Source organism: Ambystoma mexicanum, chromosome 2p, assembly GCF_040938575.1.
Source record: "Ambystoma mexicanum isolate Mex_15411 chromosome 2p, UKY_AmexF1_1, whole genome shotgun sequence".
In the NCBI taxonomy this organism is placed as follows: Eukaryota; Metazoa; Chordata; class Amphibia; order Caudata; family Ambystomatidae; genus Ambystoma; species Ambystoma mexicanum.
In genome coordinates this window covers 986,660,752-986,681,826 of record NC_090923.1, presented here as the reverse complement: position 1 = coordinate 986,681,826, position 21,075 = coordinate 986,660,752, and the positions used below count along the sequence as shown (strand labels likewise).

The 21,075-nt window shown below is 43.3% G+C and overlaps 1 protein-coding gene across 2 annotated transcripts in view; it reads left to right on the top strand.

The window, feature by feature from the left end:
* LOC138566995 (serine/threonine-protein kinase D3-like) overlaps positions 1–21,075 on the top strand; it is a 441,766-nt gene that overhangs the window by 289,900 nt on the left and 130,791 nt on the right. For both annotated transcript variants that reach the window (XM_069644794.1, XM_069644795.1), the window contains one exon: positions 19,530–19,668. In XM_069644794.1, coding sequence (XP_069500895.1) covers positions 19,530–19,668 — 139 coding nt within the window. The remainder of the gene's footprint in view (positions 1–19,529; positions 19,669–21,075) is intronic.

The window sequence follows — 21,075 nt, the reverse complement described above, 5'->3', positions numbered from 1 at the left end:
AGCAGATATGTTGAGCTTAGCCGCTAGGTATGCTAGTGTGCTAGTAGTGACTGCTTTATAGATGATACATGCAATCATTAACACTATCCTGGCCATGAGAGGAAGCCAGTGTAGTTCGTGCAAGATGGGGGTGATTCGGTCACATTTTCGTGCACCTGTAATGAGGCAGGCTGTGGATGGTGAACTGCGTTTAGGGAGCCAGGTGAGCAGCTGGGAGTCCTGCCAGAAGGGCATTTCTCCCATTGATAAGCAAAACCACAAGGGTCTACACTACGGTCCGGAAGTCCTGCGGCAGGATGAGGGTTTTGATTTTGCAAAGGGTGGATATTAGGAGCTAGGCCATTTGGGCCTTCTTGGCTGTGTTCTTCTGGAAGGACAGGTTGCGGTTGATGATGAAACCTAAGGATTTATCTGAATCCAAGAGTTGCGGATCAACTCCTTTTAGGCATATATTATTCAGCCATTGTTGGACGAGTTGTTTAGAGTTGGGGGGGCGATGAGGATGAATTCGGTCTTGGAAGAATTACGTTTGAGGTGGACAGTTGACATGCAGGAGTTGATGAAGGCTAGGTAATTGCAGAGACCACTGATGTGCTGCAGGCTTTTTACTCTCATGTATAAATGAGTATCCCCCGCATGTTGGTAGTTGGCTATATCGAAATCTTTGAGGATTGTGCCCAGAGTTTCCATGTAAAGGTCAAAGAGGATCAGTGAAAGGATGGAGCCATGGGGGATTCCTCAACAGACTAGGAGCCAGATAGAATTATTTTCCAATGGGATCTTGAAATATCAACCTGTAGGTGCTAGATAGATTGCAATGTGTCCATCTGCATGGCCTGGCATCTGCATGAGAGGTACGATGTAACCTAATTCAGGACAGTACCAGTCAATCTCATCCTGCCAGCGAGGAGGATGCGATGGTCGACTGTGTGAAAGTAGCCAAGCTGTAAAGGAGGACGACGAGGCATGAGTTACACTTATCTGTAATTTGGAGGGCATCATCCGCCACTTGGATGGTGGATGTCACGATGCTGCACTTGGGTGGTAGGTACCCCAACTGATAGTCATGTAGGAGGTGGTGTAGTTAGTTGTTCAATTATGGTGAATAGTTGTCTAGTGACTACTCGTTCCAAGATTTTGACGTCTGTTTTTTCAAAAGAGGTTGTATGAGACCAGACTTGAGGGAGTCCTGAAATTACCTTTAAGTGAGGGAGGTATTTATGATGCTGAGGAGTGTGCTGATCGCTGGGCCCATCAATTATTTAGCTATGGAGGATGGGGTGATATTGTCAGAGTAGGAGGTAGGTTTGAGGGAGCTTAGCATTTTTCAGAGGTCTGTCAGGGAGAGAGGAGAGCATTCAGTCCAGAGGGGCAGTGTGCATGCTTTCAATGAATTTTTATTTATTTTATTTGTATCTATTTGTATTTATTTAGCCTTTGTTCGGCGCCAATACAACTGAATGGTGTTTCCAGATGCCACAAGGCAAAGTGGGGAGGGAACAAGGGGAGTAAAAAGGGAAGTAAATAACATTGGCAAAACAGTCAATATACAATCGTGGTCCTAGTAGGTCTTGTGACATTCATACTTGTAAGTGCAGTGAAGAGAAGTGTAGGAAATAGGAATGGGAGTTGAACACTACGAATCCAACGAGCCAGAGACCATATCTGCAAGTATACAACAAGGATATGTTTTTTTAGACCAAATAAGGAAGTACAGAAAAGGGAACAGACCTGCCAACACCAAACAGGTGAGGTTCAAGGACCCCTTAGAGACAAATACGAGAATGGCAAAACCAAGTACAGGGGAAGCAGGGGCGGGATCAAAAAACCGCACCGCCGAGAAAGAAGGCATCCTAAGACTAAACAGATCCAGAACACAATTACAGCAACCAACTCAGAGGAAGTGAACTTGGTTATGAATTTATCTGACGAACCGTTATCCAAAGCAGAGATCACCATGCTTAACAGAGGACTATCCTTCGCACCAACCAACCAATTAAATTTTACAGATGTGCATGTGGATCTTTTCAAATCCATTAGAAAATTGAAGCTAAAAAAATTATTTACAACGAAAGTCGAATGGAAAGCTAAGACAATACCAAAACCCTCCATCAGCAATATAACCATGGACCCTTTCGAGCAAACGCACCTCTTAGTAAATTGAACGTGTACTGACAATGCTGAGGAGTTAACAAGGGAATCAGTGATGCAGGAACTGGACATAGAGGAATGCAATATCAAAATTAAAGAACTAAAGAAAAAATCAACTTTCACACCCAACCTCCAAGGGGACAATGCCATTGAAATTTTCTCCAAAACAGTAACTAGCGACCTACACAAAATGGAAGATAAGATGCGCAAAACCAAACCCGGAAGGAAGATGAATCTGAACAGCCAAGAAATTCATGCAATGAACAAACTTTACGAAAATCACATTTTGATCATCTAGGAGGCTGACTAAGGGGGCAATATTGTTGTCATGAATCGGAAGGATTATATCAAGATGGCCCAAAACCATTTGGAAACACCAGGATGCTATCAAACTTTGCCCAGCAATCCTATTAACAACATTGAGGAGCAGTCAATCACATTGATTAGAAAATGGCACTCCAGAGGACTACTAACGGACGATGAAGAGAAATATCTAAAAACTGATCATCCTAGGATCCCTACTATATACTTCCTCCCAAAGGTACCCAAACCCTTTCACAACATACCAGAAGGTAGACCAATTATGAGTGCAATAGGCTCTATCAACGAACCTTTAGCCAAGTACATCAATAATGTTATTGAGAACTAAGTTCCTAAGATCCCAACCTATCTGCAGGATACTATGCACACTCTGGCTGTTCTACAAGAAATTGCATGGGAACCCAATTATTTATTGGTTACCCTTTATGTCAAGGTACTGTACACAGCAATTGAGCATAAACATGCTTTGGATACGATTGATTATGCATTTGCACAAATCTCCACCTCCCATTACCAACACCTAACAATGGTTAAGGAATTTCTTGAATTTTCCCTAGCCAACAGCTTCTTTCTGTTCAACGGAACATACTATAAACAAAAGAAAGGCGTCGCCATGGGGGCAACCTATGCACCATCAATTGCGAATCTGTTCATGCACAAATATGAACAGATACATGCTTTCAGAGAGGACAAACACAAGATTCATATCCTGAAATGGTACCGCTTTATAGACGATATCCTACTGATTTGGACAGGTGGGAAAGTGGCCTTAGATGAATATAAGGCCTACCTTAATTGCAACAGCTTTGGAATAGAGCTAATTGGAACAGAAAGCGACCACACTATCGACTTCCTGGACATCAGGATAACCGCCACAGCCACTGGCCTAGAGACCAGAACCTTCAGAAAAACCACAGAGGTCAACTCAGTGCTCTACTCTACTAGTTGCCACAAAAAGAATGTGATTGAGAACAAACCGAAAGGAGAAATAATAAGGGCTCGAAGAAACTGCAGCACAAGCAACTCTTATAATGAAGAATGTGAATTACTATGTGAAAGATTTCTGAAAAGAGGATACAAAGCAGCCAACATTTCAGAAGCTATTGACAAAGTGACCATAATACCAAGAAACGAGCTACTACATGTGAAACAGCGTGAGAATCCTGCCAAAGCAAAGAATGACATCCGCTTTGTAACAAAATACAACAGGGACAGCTCACATATCCGAAAAATACTCAAGAAACATTGGCATATTCTGGGAGTAGACCAGGACATAAGAGAATGGATATCTGAGAAACCAAAAATCTCCTATTGTCGGGCACCCACTCTTAAAAACATGCTTAGTCCCTCATTTATGGAACCCCTGACAAGCCCAGAAGGGAATTGGTTGACCAAACGAACAGGGTTAGGGTTCCATAAATGTGGAACCTGCACAATGTGCCCCAAGCCATCACCATCGACCAAGTGCACTTTGGAAGTATCTATGAGAAAAGAATAGACCAATTCACCAATATGTTGTCTATGTAATAATATGCATATGTGGACTCAAATACATAGGCAGCACTATACGTGAACTGCGGACAAGGCTAAGAGAACATCTACACTCCCTAAAAACCACAGAAGCAAGATATCCGCTAGCCACACACTGGCAAGCCAAACACCAAATGGACAATCAAAAAGACATCAGATTTGTCGGCTTGGAGACAATCAAGCCTGATGCCAGAGGAGGAAACGGAGCCCTGAAACCTCGACAAAATGAAGCAAGACTCATCTGCAGAACAAGAAATACAGAGCTCGGTTTAAATACTGAGCATGAGCTAAATGTTTTCTTGTAAAATGCAACTGCAACTGTCAGCCACCGGACATTAGCATGTACCTTGATCCACCCAATGACACAAGCCTACATGCTTTCATGATCTGGCAATTTGTCACTTATTCACGACACCATGATGCTACACATGACCAAACTATTTCAACCAGGGACCATAAGGCACACAACATATTCTTCAGAACTCCTTGACACCCGCCTTTTGGAAACTCCTATATGCGATATCACTGGGTAGCCCCTAGTCACAGACTCACCACCATGTGACGCCACCCAGCCAACCAACATCAACCTGGAGGCCCGCAGGAACCTTAACACAAGTCTCATGCTTGCACGCTGGCAACTGTGTCACGTCTCCTGGTGACACCCACCTAGGACTATGCAGGACCTTGCCACGGTGCTCCGAAGGCATGGCCAAACACCACGCGCCTGCAATCCCCCATAACCTAACCCTGCACACCCAGACCACCACCCAGGCACACCGGATGCTGTAACACAATCAATGTGCACCCACAACTGTACTAAATCACTGGCCCGGGCCATACGCATCAATCCACGTACTCACTCTTGCAAAATCAATAGGAATAGACCTACACACTTAGGAATGCCACAGCCGCATTCAGCTGTGCTTCTGGCCAATCAGGAACATTAGCTCAATGACCGCCACAGCCGCATTCAGCTGTGCCCATGACCAATCGGGAACATTAGCCCAATGGCCAATGGGGATCGGTCCAATGGGCCAATCACTAAGGGCCTCTTGTAAATATAGGCGCCCCTGGACTGGTTGCTCAATTGTAGCTAGATCCGAAGGCGAACTGAAGGGAAAAGCATACCATGCACACAAGGTAAGATGCCAATGCGAACACTTCGCAATGGAGCCTTTGCGTAACAATACCCCCGACATCACCCCCATCTCAGCACTGTCTACGTTGCGTTTGTACTCGCACTGGATACATTGTGGCTATAACCACGGTAACAAACCCGCTTGCAACCGAATCCCACGTGGGATTCACCCACCTTCCTCCCCTCCCGCCCCAGAGCCTCTCCATTGCTAGACCCCTCTCCAACCACTGAATGCACTCGGAGTCCTTGGGGTAAGGGGCACCTGGACACTCACCTAACTCTCTACCATCACCCACCACGGACCAATTTTTAAAACGGAGGGGCCACATTTTCTCCGACATGTAACTAAACATAATGCACTGCCCAATGTATTATGTGCACCTAGCACGCAAAGCTTGCACAGTCAGTAACTACGGACCCTTCCCGGATCCCCCTTATGGGTACTCTGAGGGAAGAGTTCCCGGGCACCTGTGCCCCAATGCAAGGAACGCCAACTGGCTCCACCCGAACCCAATAATATAAATAACAATATAGAAATTGTTCTTTGGTACAAGGCTCACGAATCACTGCACAAAATGGCCCACAATTAGCAGCACGTAACCAATCTGCTCCACCAAATAGGACCACACCCAAGCACGGATTCCCTACGGGTGAACTTCACAAGGGAAACACCCAGTTAGACCATCCAGGCAATCACTTTGCGCTACACCAGGAAGTTGGCGAGAGCCCCTGGCAACCATGTACCCAAAATATCTTTCTCAACTTTCTAGGCAATGACCTATGAAGACTACAGAATAGGGCAGACTGCAGCCCCCGCCACCCCAATTAACCACGACCAACTAGGCCAACTTGACGCAATTGCTACAAACATATATGAAAATAGACCTACCAATCTACCTACCAGGTGAGACTTACCTATATAGATGCTGCCAACCTAAATACAATGCCAAATCCAGGATCTTTTCTAACAATCTTGCATAATACTCATGAATCATTATTATGACCGACTCACGTTCCATAAACAATAAATATGTATCCAAACTGCAATTTAATATTTGAATATTGAATCCTGTATAAACACAATGTCATTTTGGTCACTATGTCACCTCACTGGGAATGGCCTCACACTCACGGAATATTTAAAACAAACTACACTATGTCAATTTAACCACTAATGGTGGATACCCAACCCGGGGTCCCTACACTCACTTAATATTTACCCATTGTTATGTACAAAAACTAAATTGGTAGCCTAGAAAAAGACCTTGTCAGGTCGAAACACGTGTCGGCACCTCTTGTCAAACCATCAATTGATGTACTCAGGAGAATAAACTTTTGAGAAAATGAAAACCTAAAGCTTTGTGGATCTACATTCTTCATGTGCCTGAAATAATAAGCAAAGAAGATAACCTAGATATACTAAACAGCGCACGCGCCGAATGAGTGGAAACTAAAACAAATCTCTCTTGATACACAAAAGGCACCACGAGCAAAGGCCATTTTTGAGTTTCCACCACCTGGCTGCTAATGCATCCAGATAACAAAGATGGAGGGCACAGCGACCCACAGTTCCTGGTGCTCCTAACAATGTAGGAATGGGAGGGGGCAAGGTATGGACACATACTGGTGGGAGGTCGGGAGGGATGTGCCACGGGGAGCCAAGGGAGAAGCCCACTGGCTAAGTACTAGGGCGGAGGAGTCCCAAGGGTGGGATGCACAGCTGCCAGACAGGGGGCCAGCAAGGGCAGTGCTGAGGGGGGCTGCTGGTGTCGACTGGGTAGAGGGCCTAGTAACCTGTGAGATTCATGAAGGACCAGGCCACCAGTCTCAGTGACAGTGGGGTGATTAGCAGAGCTGGGAAAGAGAGAAGGAGGTAGAGAAAAGCAGGGTTTTGTGAAGTTGCCAGAACTTAAGGAGGTCCGGCTCAAGTCTGAGAAGGGTGGGGAGGCTGTTCCAAAGGGAGGCACCAGCCGAGGAGAGAGACCTGCCCCCCATTCTCTGCTTGGAGAAGCATTTGATAAGCAGAGAGTTGGAGTTGGAGGAGCGAAGGTCTCTAGCAGGGAAGTATTTAGGGAGGGAAAGTTGGAGATAGCGTGGTCCCAAGCCCAAGGAAGCTTTGTGGATGATGCAGAGAGTCTTCAATTTGATCCTTGCAGCCACCCGTAGTCAGTGGAGAGATTTTAGGCCTAGAGAGATACGGTCCCTGGGCTTGAGGCCAAGGTTATGTCTTGCAGCCCTATTCTGGATTATCTGAAGTGGGTGTAGGAGGACAGGGGGAGATTGAGGAAGAGGGTGTTTCATTAGTCCAGCCTAGAAAGGACCAGAGCTCTGGAGACTGGGGTGAGGTGAGAAAAGGAAGAATGCCTCTATGGAGGTGAAGCTGGAAGTTGGCAACATCCAAGATGTCAGGGGTGAATGAGAGAGTGGAGTCGAAGATGACCCCAAGGTTTTTGGCCACACAGGATGGTGAGGGCAAGGGGCCCAAGAAGGCAAGCAGGGTGCGGGTGTCCCAATGAGAAGGATCTCCATCTTACTGGCAATAAAACAGAGATCTTTAGCTTCACATCATGCCTGTATGGCGGTCAGACAATGGGGGATGAGAGAGGAGGAAGAGGAGGTAGTATGGGGGAGTTTGAAGGATAGCTGTGTGTCATCAGCATAACACTGGACATGAGGAGAGAAGGAGGAGATGAGGTGAGCCTGAGGGGTGAGATAGATATTGAAGAGCAACAGCGATAGAATAGAGCCCTGGATGACGCCCCACATAGAGAGTGAGGTGTGGAGGAGAAAGGGCCCAGTTGCCACTGGAAAGGGTGGTTAGTGAGGAAAGAGGTCAGCCATTCCAGTACCCGCTCCATGATGCCGAGGCTATCGCAGAGTTGTTTTATGAGGACTGTATGGTGGACCGTGTCAAAGGTCGAGGGGAGATCGAGGAGAATGAGAACAGCAAGAGAGTTAGAGTCAAGATTTGCGAGCATGTCTTCACGGTATTCAGGAGAGCAGTTTCTGTGCCTCTGGATGCCCGGAAACCAGAAGATAGGTCATGAAGGCAAGTTCAGTATGAAGGATCAATTGGGTAGGACAAACTTCTCCAAGAGATTACCCAGGAAGGAGGTGGTGCAGAGAGGGCGATAGTTAACCGCGCAGGAAAGGTCAGCAGACAGCTTGTTTTAGCAGAGGGTGCACAAGGAAATGCTTGAGGAACAGAGAGAAAGATCCAGTGGTGAGGAAGTGGTTACAGAAGTCGGCAAGGGCCGGGGAGAGAGAGGAGTTGCTGTCCTTAATGGTTCTAGGGGAGCACCTGCTTGGATGAAATCATTTTCAATTAAACAGTTGTTGATTCTGTTTCATTTTCCCTGAGTTTCTTACACCTTGGGTTGGTTGAGGGTTTGGTACAATGCTTTACTACTTGTAACAGGGCTTTGCTCCTCTTAGAAGCTCCCAGAATGGTGGTGGAGTCGTAAACAGCTTTAGCCTTGGTGAGCAGAATCTTGCAGTTGGCACAGAGAGATGTGAGGTTGGTGAGATCTTCAGAATTACGGTGTTTGTGCCACTGTTTCTCTAGGGCTCTGAATGAGCTTTTGTTTGAGGTGAGTTCGGGGTGTACCAAGGGGCAGATGGTTTGGTTTTAGCCTTGCTGTTTTTTAGAGGGGCACAAGTGTCCATCTTTTTCATAGCAGAGTTGTCGAATAGCAGTTGGAGAACTGAGGCATTCCCTGCGGAGGAGGAGGCTGCGTAGTTTGCTACTAACTCATTGACCGGTAAGCTTATGAATGTGTGGTGCTGAGTGCGTGGGCGTTTAGGCTGAACTTTGTGGCCCATGGTTGACAGTGGGACAGCTGACGGTGGGATGGCGGCCTGGTCAGGCTAGTCAAGTGGATAAGGTCTGTGCAGGTGATGAGGGGGTACCCTTTGATGTGCTTGGGGAGAGCACAATTTTCTGAAATTCTGTGGATCCAGTCAGTGCGAATAGCGTGCTTCGTGTGTAGTTGTCATCGTGAGACTTGGGGGTGTTATAATCTCTGAGAATGGCAAATTAGCCACACTAATAATGTCTGAGGAGAGTACGTTGGAAAAGTCATCAATGAAACCGTCACTCCTGTGAGGTATTCTGTACATGAGGTGATTTTCTTCTTGCAGATGATGTGTATTTATCTGTTGGTCTCATGTTCCTGCTGCTTTAATTACACTCAACATTTGAAAGCCTTTGATCTGGTGATCACAGACATTTTTACAGATGATCTTCGTAAAAAGGGTTTTCTTCAACCAGTTGAAAAGATGGGCCAAGTTACTAGATGACAACTTATCAGTGGATATAATTGTAAAAGGGAAACTGTAGGAAAGCATAACAATTGCACAGTAACAAGACATGTGTGACCTATGCCCAAATACACAGGAAATATATGGTTATATGCGGCCCATTTTTAAAAACGATTTCCTAAATATGAAACTAGCTATTTAAGTGGTTTACAAACCCACAAACATACCCATATATATTCAGTGAAAAAATGTTAGCTCTGAGACAGTTGAGATAAACCAGTTTAATGCAAGAGAACCTACGAATTGGCAGATGTGGTATTTCAACGTTAACTCAAACCCCCCTTGTACATGTCTCCCTGATGCCATTTTTGATCTCATTGTTGATCCATGCTGTGATGCTATGTTTGTGCTTATGGGCTGAGCAACGGGGGAATCCTAGTTCAGCTATTTATCTTTTCCCATACCCACTGGATTTCATGGGTTTTGCAGCAATATTATTATTATTATTATTATTGCTATTATTATCATTATTATGGTATTTATTGACCCCCTTGTCAATTTGCTTATTTATTGAGCGTAAACCTAGCTTCGAGAAGCAATGGAACACTTGTCAGAGGTAACAGAACAGATATAAAGTGGGGGTATCATACAGAGGGGCACAGAGGAGGGGTGCAGCTGTACACAGTGACGGTGGCGGGGGGAGAGGGGTGGACGGAGTCTAGTGAGTTGGGTGTCCTGTGGGGGGGGCATGATGGCTTAGGTGTTGAGGAGGAGAGAGTCCTTGAAGAGGTGGATCTTGAGTTCTTTCCTGAATTGTAGGAGCGTGGGGGCGAGTCTGATGCTGACGGGGCAAAGGCTCCATAGTCTTGGGTTGTAGGCAGGGTATTACCCAAATTGTTTGTTTACAATTGTTCGAATGAACAATTGACCGAATTTAAAGGGTCACAATTGACCGTTTCACAATTGACTGTATATATATATATATATATGTATATATATATATATATATATATATGTATATATATATATATATATATATATATACATATATATATATATATATATATATATATATATATAATGACTATGAACCATATATATATATATATATATATATAGGGGTTTTGGGGGTTTGGCGTTGGGTGGGGTTTGTGGGGGGTTCCCCCACATATATGTTACAATTGACCTTCACAATTCGGTCAATTGTGAAAAGGTCAATTGTAATTCGAACAGTTGTAAAACGAACAATTTGTATACAACCGTAGGCAGAGAAGGCTTGTTTTTTCTGGTTCATTCTATTTTGCAGCAGTGGATTTCAAGTCTGCACGTGTCCTGGCTTCTGGTGGTGTGCTGTCCACCAGAGATGCTGAGTTTCTCTCTGGGTGATAAACTGTTTTATTTTTACTGTCTCTTAACTAAGGATTTTATCACTGAATTATAAGGGTTTTGTTATGCTATATTTTATTCAGGGCCCATTGCCAGTGCCCACTCTGTATCAATTCAGAACAAAGACCGTGGCCCACTGGCCACATGGTCAGTGCTCCAGATAAGATTTGGAAGTAGGAGTATTTTACTCCCTATTTTTTAAAGTTGGAAGAACAATTATTTTTTAGGGAGTAGAAACGTAAGTCAATTTTCCAATGGGAGTTTTATAAGCGAGTACAATTATTTTGTAACTGGAACACAGATTTGTTTTGTAATCATTATTTCTTTGCTCCTAGTGATTTATGCACATTCATAGATGCAGGTTCACCTCTTACAATTAGGCACTAAAAATAGTAGTTTCTTTCTGTGGTAATATGTGCACTAGTGGTTCAAACACATGATCTGATATGATATTTTATTTATATTGCGCCTATAGACAAGTGTTTCAAGGCGCGTCGAGGCAAGGGAGGGGATCAAGAGAGAACAAGACAAGGATCGTACTAGGCCCAGTGACATTGAGATTGCGCAAGTGCAGGGGAGAGGGAAGGGGAGAAGTGCCAAGGGAGGGGGAGGAGGAGCAAGTGCAAGGCATAGGATCAAGCATGAAAACAGGAAGTGCGGCCTGCAGGTGGCAGTGGAAGGGTTAAGTGCAGAATAAATAGGTGATAAATAAGTGCAAGTATAGGGGGCTAGGGTTGCAGATCCACCCCCAAGTGCAGGGTTGACAGGGCAGTGTGCAACTGGGAAGGCAGGAACCTGGGCCTGTGGTTCAGAGGGTAGCCAGGTAACCAGTGCAGTATCAGACAAGAGATCAGCAAGGTAGCGGAAGAGAGAAGGCAGAAGCAAAGAGGAAAGTCTTGAACTGTTTCTGGAACCGGAGATGGTTCTGCTCAAGTTTCAGAGAGGCAGGCAGGCTGTTCCAGAGGAAGGTGCCAGCCGAAGAGAGAGTTCTGCCCCCAACTCGTTGCTTGGAAAAGCGCCTGACCATCAAGGAGTTGGAGGTGGAGGAGCGAAGTGCTCGAGTAGGAAGATACTTCAGAAGAGAAATCTGGAGATATATTGGTCCCAGGCCCAAGTAGGCCTTGTGTACAATGCATATGGGCTTGAACTTGATCCTTGCAGCCACTGGGAGTCAATGGAGAGATTTCAGTGCTGGAGAGATACAATATCCTTGGAGATGTGTGGGTGAGAGCAGGGGACCAAGGTTCTACCTTTCGGTGTCCTGTTATTTTGTTGGGAGTATTTTTACTCCCTATTTTAATTTTTGGGGAGTATTTGCCTATTTTTGGGGAGTATAAGTATTCAGTACACTTCTGTAGGGCTACCTATGGCTGTGGCCCATATTCCCCTCACTAGCAGATAATCGTATCTCACAGCCATGGCCAGTAAACACGTTATTCAGACGTGGCTACTGTGCACTCCACCACTGGCCATAAGGTTTGGCCTTGGCCCATATCACCCTCACTAGTAAATTACCAGGTCCCACCTGCCATGGCTACTATAGTCGTTGCAACAGTTAGATTCAAAGACCATGGCCCATCGGCCAGGGCCTTTCAGCATGGGAAATCCATATCCCTTGTTAGTCTTTGTTTTGTTCCAGCATTATTTTCCTCCAAGCATTACCCATGGAACCATAACTGTGATCACCATGACAACGCCTTGTATTTCTGCAAGAATCGTTCCCATGGAAATGCTGAGTATTCCAATTACCAAACGCTTGAACATGAATATGTCTTCCCGTTCCCTACTGCCACTTTACATACACACCCCTCCTCCTTTTTAGGTTCGACCACCCCGCCCTTATGGTGTAAGTCCCTCCTGACACTCTCCTATAACCCTCTGCGCCCCCCACTCTTTCCTGTGATGCATTTATTTTCCCAAGCACGTCTTGTGATATTTACTGTGGGATTCCCATGGTAAGAAGAAAATGATCTGACTCCAAAAAGGCCCTCGAGCCCACCAAAAAGTGCGCAACTAGCCACCTGGTCTTCCGTCCATCTGCCCATCCCTACCCTGATGTGATACCCCTGCATTTCCCTCCACCAAATATCATTTTGAGCTCTTTCCTTTTTCGCCTTCAGGTGGGATTACTGTGGAAATTGCTATACACCATGGGAGATAAATACACATTTTTTGTATCGGGATGCCCCATCGATTTTAGCAAAAAGGCTGGATGGTTTACATGAAACCAAATGAAGGAATATTGTGACGCTATGTGCCTACTTTGTTTCTTAAATAGCACAATTCGATCTAGCGGTTTTCCCTGTGTGCATGTTCATTAAAAGTACCTTTTTCTCTGTGGGAAAATGAACGGGAGCATGCTGGAAAATAAGTGCTTTTTTATTTGTTTTATTAAATTTTAAACTGTTTTATGAATTTTTCCCAAAATGTCCAGTTCGGAGCGACTTGTGCCAGACATTTTATTTGGAAAGTATCCTACACATCTATCCAATCAGTCAAAAGTTATTAGCAACAGATGTCTGGAAAAAGTCAACACAAATGGGTGTTGACTTTTTCCAGACATCAACCCAGACATCAACCAGACATCAACCCAAGCAGAAAATTCAAGTTGCAGGCTATTAGTCAGCCATAAAAAGTCACTTGCCACCTCAATTCTAAACAACCACATAGCACACCATTTCTTACTTGCCAAGAGTCAAATGTCAGTAGCTAGTGGCTAGTGGTGAGTGCACATTTTGCGCCCTGTTCATATATATAAAATAAGCAGAATGATGCCAGATTGACGGATTGAATGGTATCTATTTTATGCTCCGCAATTGTGTGTAGGTACACTAGGGGTGTACCGAATAATACGTATATGTATTTGGCCAATGCCGAGCGAATAGTTGCTTTTTTAATGAATACAGTTATGTAGACAAGAAAAGTACTATGTAAGTTAAACAAACTTCAACATATGTACAGCCATTGTTATTTGCATTTATTTTCTTTGTGGATAAACAGAAGATAAACTGTTCAATAACATCACAGTTGGTACGTTCGTGAATTCATAGATCCTGCTTCTTGGGCAGAGCACAAGTAACTAAGTTTAGCCCAGAAATATACTATGCATGTATGCAATCAATGTAAGGGGTTGACTGGGATGTGTCTACTCATACGTTCAAATGTTCCTTTTGGGCCTGTCCATCTTTAGCCTTCTGGCTCAAGCAAGGTGCTAAATCACAAAAGGAGTGATTACAGGAATTGGTGCCCTGCTCACTGCTGAGGTGCTACTGAGTACAATCCATTGGGATGCTAAAGCCTTGCTTTCTATCTGTGGTACTGAGTGGGGATGAAGCATGTGAAAAATCTCTTTTCATTACTAGATAGCAGGGGTGCAACGAAACCTACATTGTGGGGGGGGGGGCGGGTAATGGGTGATGGGAGTGGCCACTTCAGAAACTGAGTGGGGCAAACCAGGAGGCTCCACCCCTTCCGATAATTCCCAACACTTGCCTGGCGTGGGGCCCAAGTGGGCACATTATGCCAGTGAGAATACCCAAGTGATTTGATTTAAAGATAACATACACTTTGGTTAAACAGTGAAGCTGGGATTTTAACCCATGCTATAGTTTAGGCACTTGAACACATACCTTCCAAGCACCAAGGTCCAAATATTTAAATTGTAAGGCCTACAATAATGTCTTACAGAGCAGAGCTCTCGCGGTTCCTGTGACAATGCATGAAAACACCACCATGGCCTGTTTTTGCTTGGAATTCTTAGACTTTCAGTTTTCCTTAATTTCAAATGGTAAAAAAGAACTTAAAATTCCAGAATCCAAAGGGATACGCAGGATTGCAAGGCTTTCTGATGCTTGGTCACAGAAATGTTCAGAGCTCTGATAGTTTAATGAAAAAATATACATATCTCACATTAATTCAACTTAAAATATGTACATACTTAGAGAAACATGCTAAGCCTAAAGAAGAATGCTGTATCTTAGAATGTAAAATAATACAAGCCAGAAAAAAAGATATTCTTTTTAAACCACTGTAGTAATGTTACTTGGATACAGAGTGCATTTTTCACTAACTTAGGGCATCCATTTAAAGCAAACCCTTTTTTGCATGCCAGACGTATTGGCTTCCCTTTAAAAAATGGAAACCTTTTTTTTTGATGGACATCTTGTTGCTAAGGCAATCAGCCATGAGGGTGATCTTTCAGACCATCAGTGACAAACGTGTAAACATATGTACAACAACGGGATTCAGGTGATAAGGGGCAGAAAGGTGTAATTGCAGGACATGTGCTTCAATATAACAAGCACATCTCTGCAGAAGGAACACTGCCCACTGAGCTATCTTACTTGATTTATATCATTGGCCTGCAGGCTGAATACAGTTCTTTGCTGCAGGGACACTACCTCCTTAGCTATTTTACTCAGGGTTTGGAATTTATTGGATTGGAAATTAGTGGGATTGGTACCTGTAACTTTCCGATTTCTCCAGGGACATTATTTCACCAAAATGCCAGGCGTAGCGGAAGTGACATCACACAACACTTGACCTCTGATAACATCACAGGAAGTGATGTCATTTGACCCCACCCCGAATTGGTATCACGGGAAGCGATGGAACACGACCTTTCACCCATTGACAAAACAGGAAGTGGCAGCAACATACCATTGTTCCTAAGCAAACTACAAAAAATATGGTTGCGATATCACTATAATGTGATATACATTTCATACAAGAATGGAATGCCATGTGTATTATTAAGATCAGTGTGTATAGGCCCATGTTACCAAATTACTGTTAATGCAAGCAGACGTCCATGGCCAAATGATAATGATGTGCTATTATATAGCACTTACACTTAAGCGCTTTATTTAGAACAAATATACATACAATATCACCCTGTGTTGGTATTCATTTATCGACCTCAGGAGGATGAAAGGCTAAATTGAGGTGTTTAAGAACAGACTATATCAGTGACCCACCCCCTGAAGTGTGCCTGAAATAAACCTTTAATGAGTGTAACAATTATTGTATAGCATTCTAGAAAGACAAATAATTTGGTATTCCCATTCTTTCTTATTTAGCGTTACTGCTGAAAGTGTTAGACTTGCGGAACCCCTGTTCTTTTTTTTAAAATTGCATTATTAAGAGGCCTAAACATGGAAGCCAGCCACTCCAGAAGCAAAGTGCCACATGGCGCTGGCCATAGCCCAGGACCTTGCATTAAAATAAAAAACGTTTTTTTTGTAAACGTTTTTTTAGGGGTAGCAAGGGAGACCAAAGGGGTCGCAGTTGCGACCCCTGACAACCCCTAAATGATATCCCTGGATTTCTCACACAGGTCATCAGCAAATCAATAAGCCCCTAAAGCAAATACCAATGTTCCGATAGCAACATTATAATCTATTGTTCCTGCTCAATGGTTTTCAACTGTAAAATACAAGGGAGATCAGAGATGCATTAAAAATATTGAGAGTTTTGCTTCAGCTCACCACCTGCACGGAAAACCACCAGATGAAAGTCTGTTTGTCCAGCACATGAAGAGAAGGGACTTTGTTTGCTCTTCCTCACCTCTGCTCTGCCTGCACTCAATCAAAAAGTAACAACAGCAATTGTTTAATCATTCTTGTAAAGGATAAACATGGCATGCCCGAATGATTCCAGGAAGCAGTGAAAGCAGTACTTAATGTATTTTGTAGGGGAAACCATTCTGCTTCGAGTGCTATTATGTATTCAGCCGAAGCTGAATATCTAATTTTTAGCCGGAATTCGGACGAAATTTCAGTACATCCCTAATGTACACACAAACACACAGAGTGTGGAGCTATAAAACTGATACTAGTTAATCTGGTATCATATTGCTTGATTTTGTCTAATCAGGTTTTAAGGAGAGGGTGTCCAAAACAATAACGCTTTATAATGATTTCTTCCATGATCAACTGAATTATACTTGTCCAATAATGTGTGTAATAAAAACATGTAAAAATATTCCTCTTTCTCTCTCGTTCCATATCATTTTGGAAAACTTGCTAGTATTACCTTAGTGCTTTTTATTTTTCCAGAATATAACCTGATATTTGGAAGAATGCTTTTTTGAATATGCGCATCAGTCCATTCATTTTCTAATCGAGGGAACAAAGCCTCTACAATACGCTGTCAAAGAAATTGTCTGTTAATTCATGGACGGTTGGCCCACTCGTAGGCATTTCATAAGAGCTGTTTTGCTATTGCAGCAGTATCTAAATACAGTAAGGGTTAAATATTTTTTCCAGTGGCTTTAATAATATACCCATATACAATATCTAAATTTCTATCCAATTTGATGAACAAAAATGTTTTTAAACTTTAGTAAAATTACATTCATAGAATAGCTGAATATTTTTGAAAATCTGAAAATAGTTATCAAATTAAAAATATTGGCTAGTTAGTTAATGGTTCAAAATGTAAAATAAATTGACTAATTTACAATTTGAATTTAAGCTGCTACAAAGGACTATTAAACTTGCTTACAAACATTTTACCGGAAGTTGTAACCTACTTCTTTTTAAAAAGTAGAACTAGCACGTCAAATAATCAAAATCATAGCAGAAGAGCATTTGATTTATTTATATTTTTTTTTCCTGGTTTGGTATTGGGAGATGGGTATAAAATATTAAAAAGGTGGCTAACCTGATTGAGGCAGATTGGCTGAACGATGGGAGTAGGAACCCTTATCCGAGGTACCCCAATACATACCATTAAGGTCAAGCATTAGATGGATGCAGAACCTTGTTTAATGTATTTATCCATTAAAAAACCTAATTTTAATGCTGGTTCTTCGGCAGGAGCCCCGTTCCCCAACAGTCAGTATGTCTATGCTTTGGTGCTTCTTTTTCTAGATTAGCATTTGATCTGCAATTTTTCAAAAATAGTGGTTGAATTTTCCTTTGCCTCTCTGGATCTCACTAATTAGAAGGAAATGGGATCTATATCCGGTGAACATTGAATATTTCGGCATCCCAACTTGATAGAGTGTTCTGCTCTTTTTAGGGTTTGCAAATAGCACTTAGTCTAAAGGCCGACCTACTGTGTGTATGTCCCTCCGTGGCCAGACTCCAGGCCGAACATTTGTGCCTCCCAGCTAAGTTTCTGTTTCTAACCCAGTGTAACTGTTTAGAATCTACCATTTTCTGTGTGCTGCACATCTTTTTTCAGCACATTTTTAAAGGCTGCCTGTCACATCACAACTTCCTTTGTATTCCGAATTGTGCTTCAAAAAAAGGCTTGCTTTCATCTTTTGTTTCCATGTCTAGCAGAGACCGATGGTTGTTTGGGAATTGTGGAGCTTTGGGAAACAGTCTGAGCCTCGATCATGGTAAAATAATTCAAACACATGCCTGTTGCCTGACCCTAGGATGGTGCCTTTTGTTTAAATCCCAGATTTCGACCCAGACAAGAAGAATACCAGGGCGAAAGCGGTATGCTCAAGGTCCTTTCAGATTTCCATTTTTTCATGGAAACATGTTCTTTCCACAAAGAAGGGGGAGCGATTGATTGGAGGAAGTGGGACATTACCCACAGGTAGTGATCTCACTCGTGGAAGGCGCTGTTAATGCTGGGATGACCTCCATTTCATTAAAAGGTGGAGGCACTATGGTGCAGCGACAGCAGCACTGGTGGATGCCTGTTTTGTCACTCTGTTTGTTCTCCGTCAGCATCTCCAGTCTCCATTAGTGAGTTGGCTTTGTTGACTGTCTCCACTTCAGAGATTCTGTCTTGGTAGTAGGGTCTCGACCAGGGGCCTGCAACCTTTGAATCTTCAGTCCATGGAGGATTTCTCCCAACAGACGATCATTCTGACTATTGCAGACAATGATTCTTAGAAGGACAAGTGGCACCACGTGATAGATTTCACAACGTGATACCGAACTTGAAGTAGTCAGGTGATTTGTGACACCTGCGGCGCCCTACAATTTTTTGAGTCTGTCAAACATAAGGCTTCTAGGAGGCATATCCTAGGGGCATTGAGGATAAACTCCACTGTTGACACTACTCCCATAAAACGCTATTGGTGATTTATGCTAGAAGACATCTTCCACCAGATGACACCCGAGAGTTAGACATCATTTAAGAGCTACCTCATCCGGAAGAAGGTCGATAAAGATTAGGCAAAACAATCAGCCATCATTAGACGACCGAAACATATGTAGATGTTGTTAAATAAGCAGAATGCTATTTGATTAAAATACATACTTAGATGCGATATAGGTGGGAGACAACTATCTAGTGATTGATTTTTTAGGTTTCTTAGATAAGCCATGTTGTGTATATAAGTGTACATTGAATGTATAGGTTTGAAAGTTTGTATGGATGGTGGAATGAATAAATTGATGTTTAATATATGTGATTGAATTAATGTGCTCTATGAACAAACACTGTCAAGAATTGTTGAATTGGTTTGAATAAAAGAAGATTTTTTTGATATTAGCGACATAAAACTTGTTATGTATGATCATTTCTGCAATCTCATTTACCAAGGTCCATTGCATTATTTTTCATATTACTTACCTGGAGGACCAGCGGTATTACAGGTACCCTTATAATTGAACCCATGTTTCCCGCATAGACATGGGCCAACCTTGAACCAGACGACACGGCTATAAAGCGCCCATAGAGAATATCCATTCTGAGACGATTTGGCGGGCTGCAATTCTTTTATACCCGGGAAGCAGAAAAATAACTCCATGTTTATTCTCTTGTATCTTTCTAGTTTCCTGAATATGGATTTCTTGGGATTTCTGAAAAAATTCTTCTCTTCTGCCACAAGTCTGATTCCAAGGAGGTCCTGCATCGGCTGAATCCAGGCTCCGCCATCTCGGAGGGGGATCTGATCGAAGTGGTTTTATCAGGTCAGCCTCTTCTGATCTTTGCACCCGTGTTATGTGAGTGGAGAGAGGGGGGTGGTGGTGACCCCAGTGTGTCCATTATTGGGAATGGCTGCACTTCACGTTTTAGCCCATCATACAGGCCTTAATTGCTGAAAGGCAGGAACTGCCGGTTACTCTTGACTTTAAAAATCATATGCACCAATTGGACCTCAAGGTGACCGCTATCCTATCCTAAAACGCAGACCGCACAATTCCACACTGTAGTACAGACACCAGAATCTTCTCATACAGAATAGGACAGGATACTGTAAGTAAAAGCAGTTACCACTATTGTATACAACAGTATAGATGCCACTTTCCTAATATGCAGCTCAGGCACCACATTCTTAATTAACAACACTTTGCAGCACAGGCATCCGTATTGTCCCAAGAGTACAGACAACACTTCTGCTGAAGCGCAGAGGCCACTTTCCAAGCTTACAACAGGGTATCCCGCTATCCAATCCTGCTTCACAGTCCACAGAATTGAACTGGAACCTGCAGTTCCTATTCTACGCAGAGCTCTTCTGCTCCCCCCAAGTCAACATGGCGGCTAGGAGATGACACTTTCAACAGAACATTCTCATAGAAATGCTACACTGCTAAACTCTGGCTATCAGCTTGAGATGACAATTCAAGGCTGTATGTACTTTGCATAATGTGTTCTGTGGCAGGGCCTCAATTACCCACAAAAACTGGTAAATGACGAGGTCACCGCTTGAAGCCTACAATCTAGCCTATCCTTAATTAACAGCCCAAAGATTTTCAGAAGAAAGCAATATGTAAGAAGGACACTCAGTGCATGGGTCCAACGTTATGTAACAATGTGGGCACGCCAGTGAGTGAGGTAGCAACAGAGGACACAGTGGTTCACTTTACACAGGAATTCAGCTGCTAGTCGCCCTGACAACAGCCACACCCACACTATTAAAATAAAGGACTAGACAGTAGGACTTACTCTGCTATTGTATAACAACGCCTCCTCCCTCAATTTACGTAGAGGAGTGGGATGGGATGTCAACTGGATGCCCAAGGAAGGTTCACTATGGTGATTTGGTCGTGAGAGGGATAAATTCCATCAACAATCTCTCCAACTAGACTGCTGCGCGCAAGGTAACGGAAGCAACCATACGAATGCATGTTGCGCTGTCTAAAATTCCGAAATAATAAGTACAGCACAGACTCCTCTATCCCATCAAACATCATAGATCCACCTATTATATATTTTAGCTCCCCCACGCCCCCCATATTCCCTCTTATAACGCAGGCCTCAGTATCCTACCTACATCACACACCCCACTTCCTTATCTTACACTATGGGAGATGGCATTATCCTTCCTATATTGCATTGCAGACCCCACTGTACCACCTTCCTGCACGAATCCCATT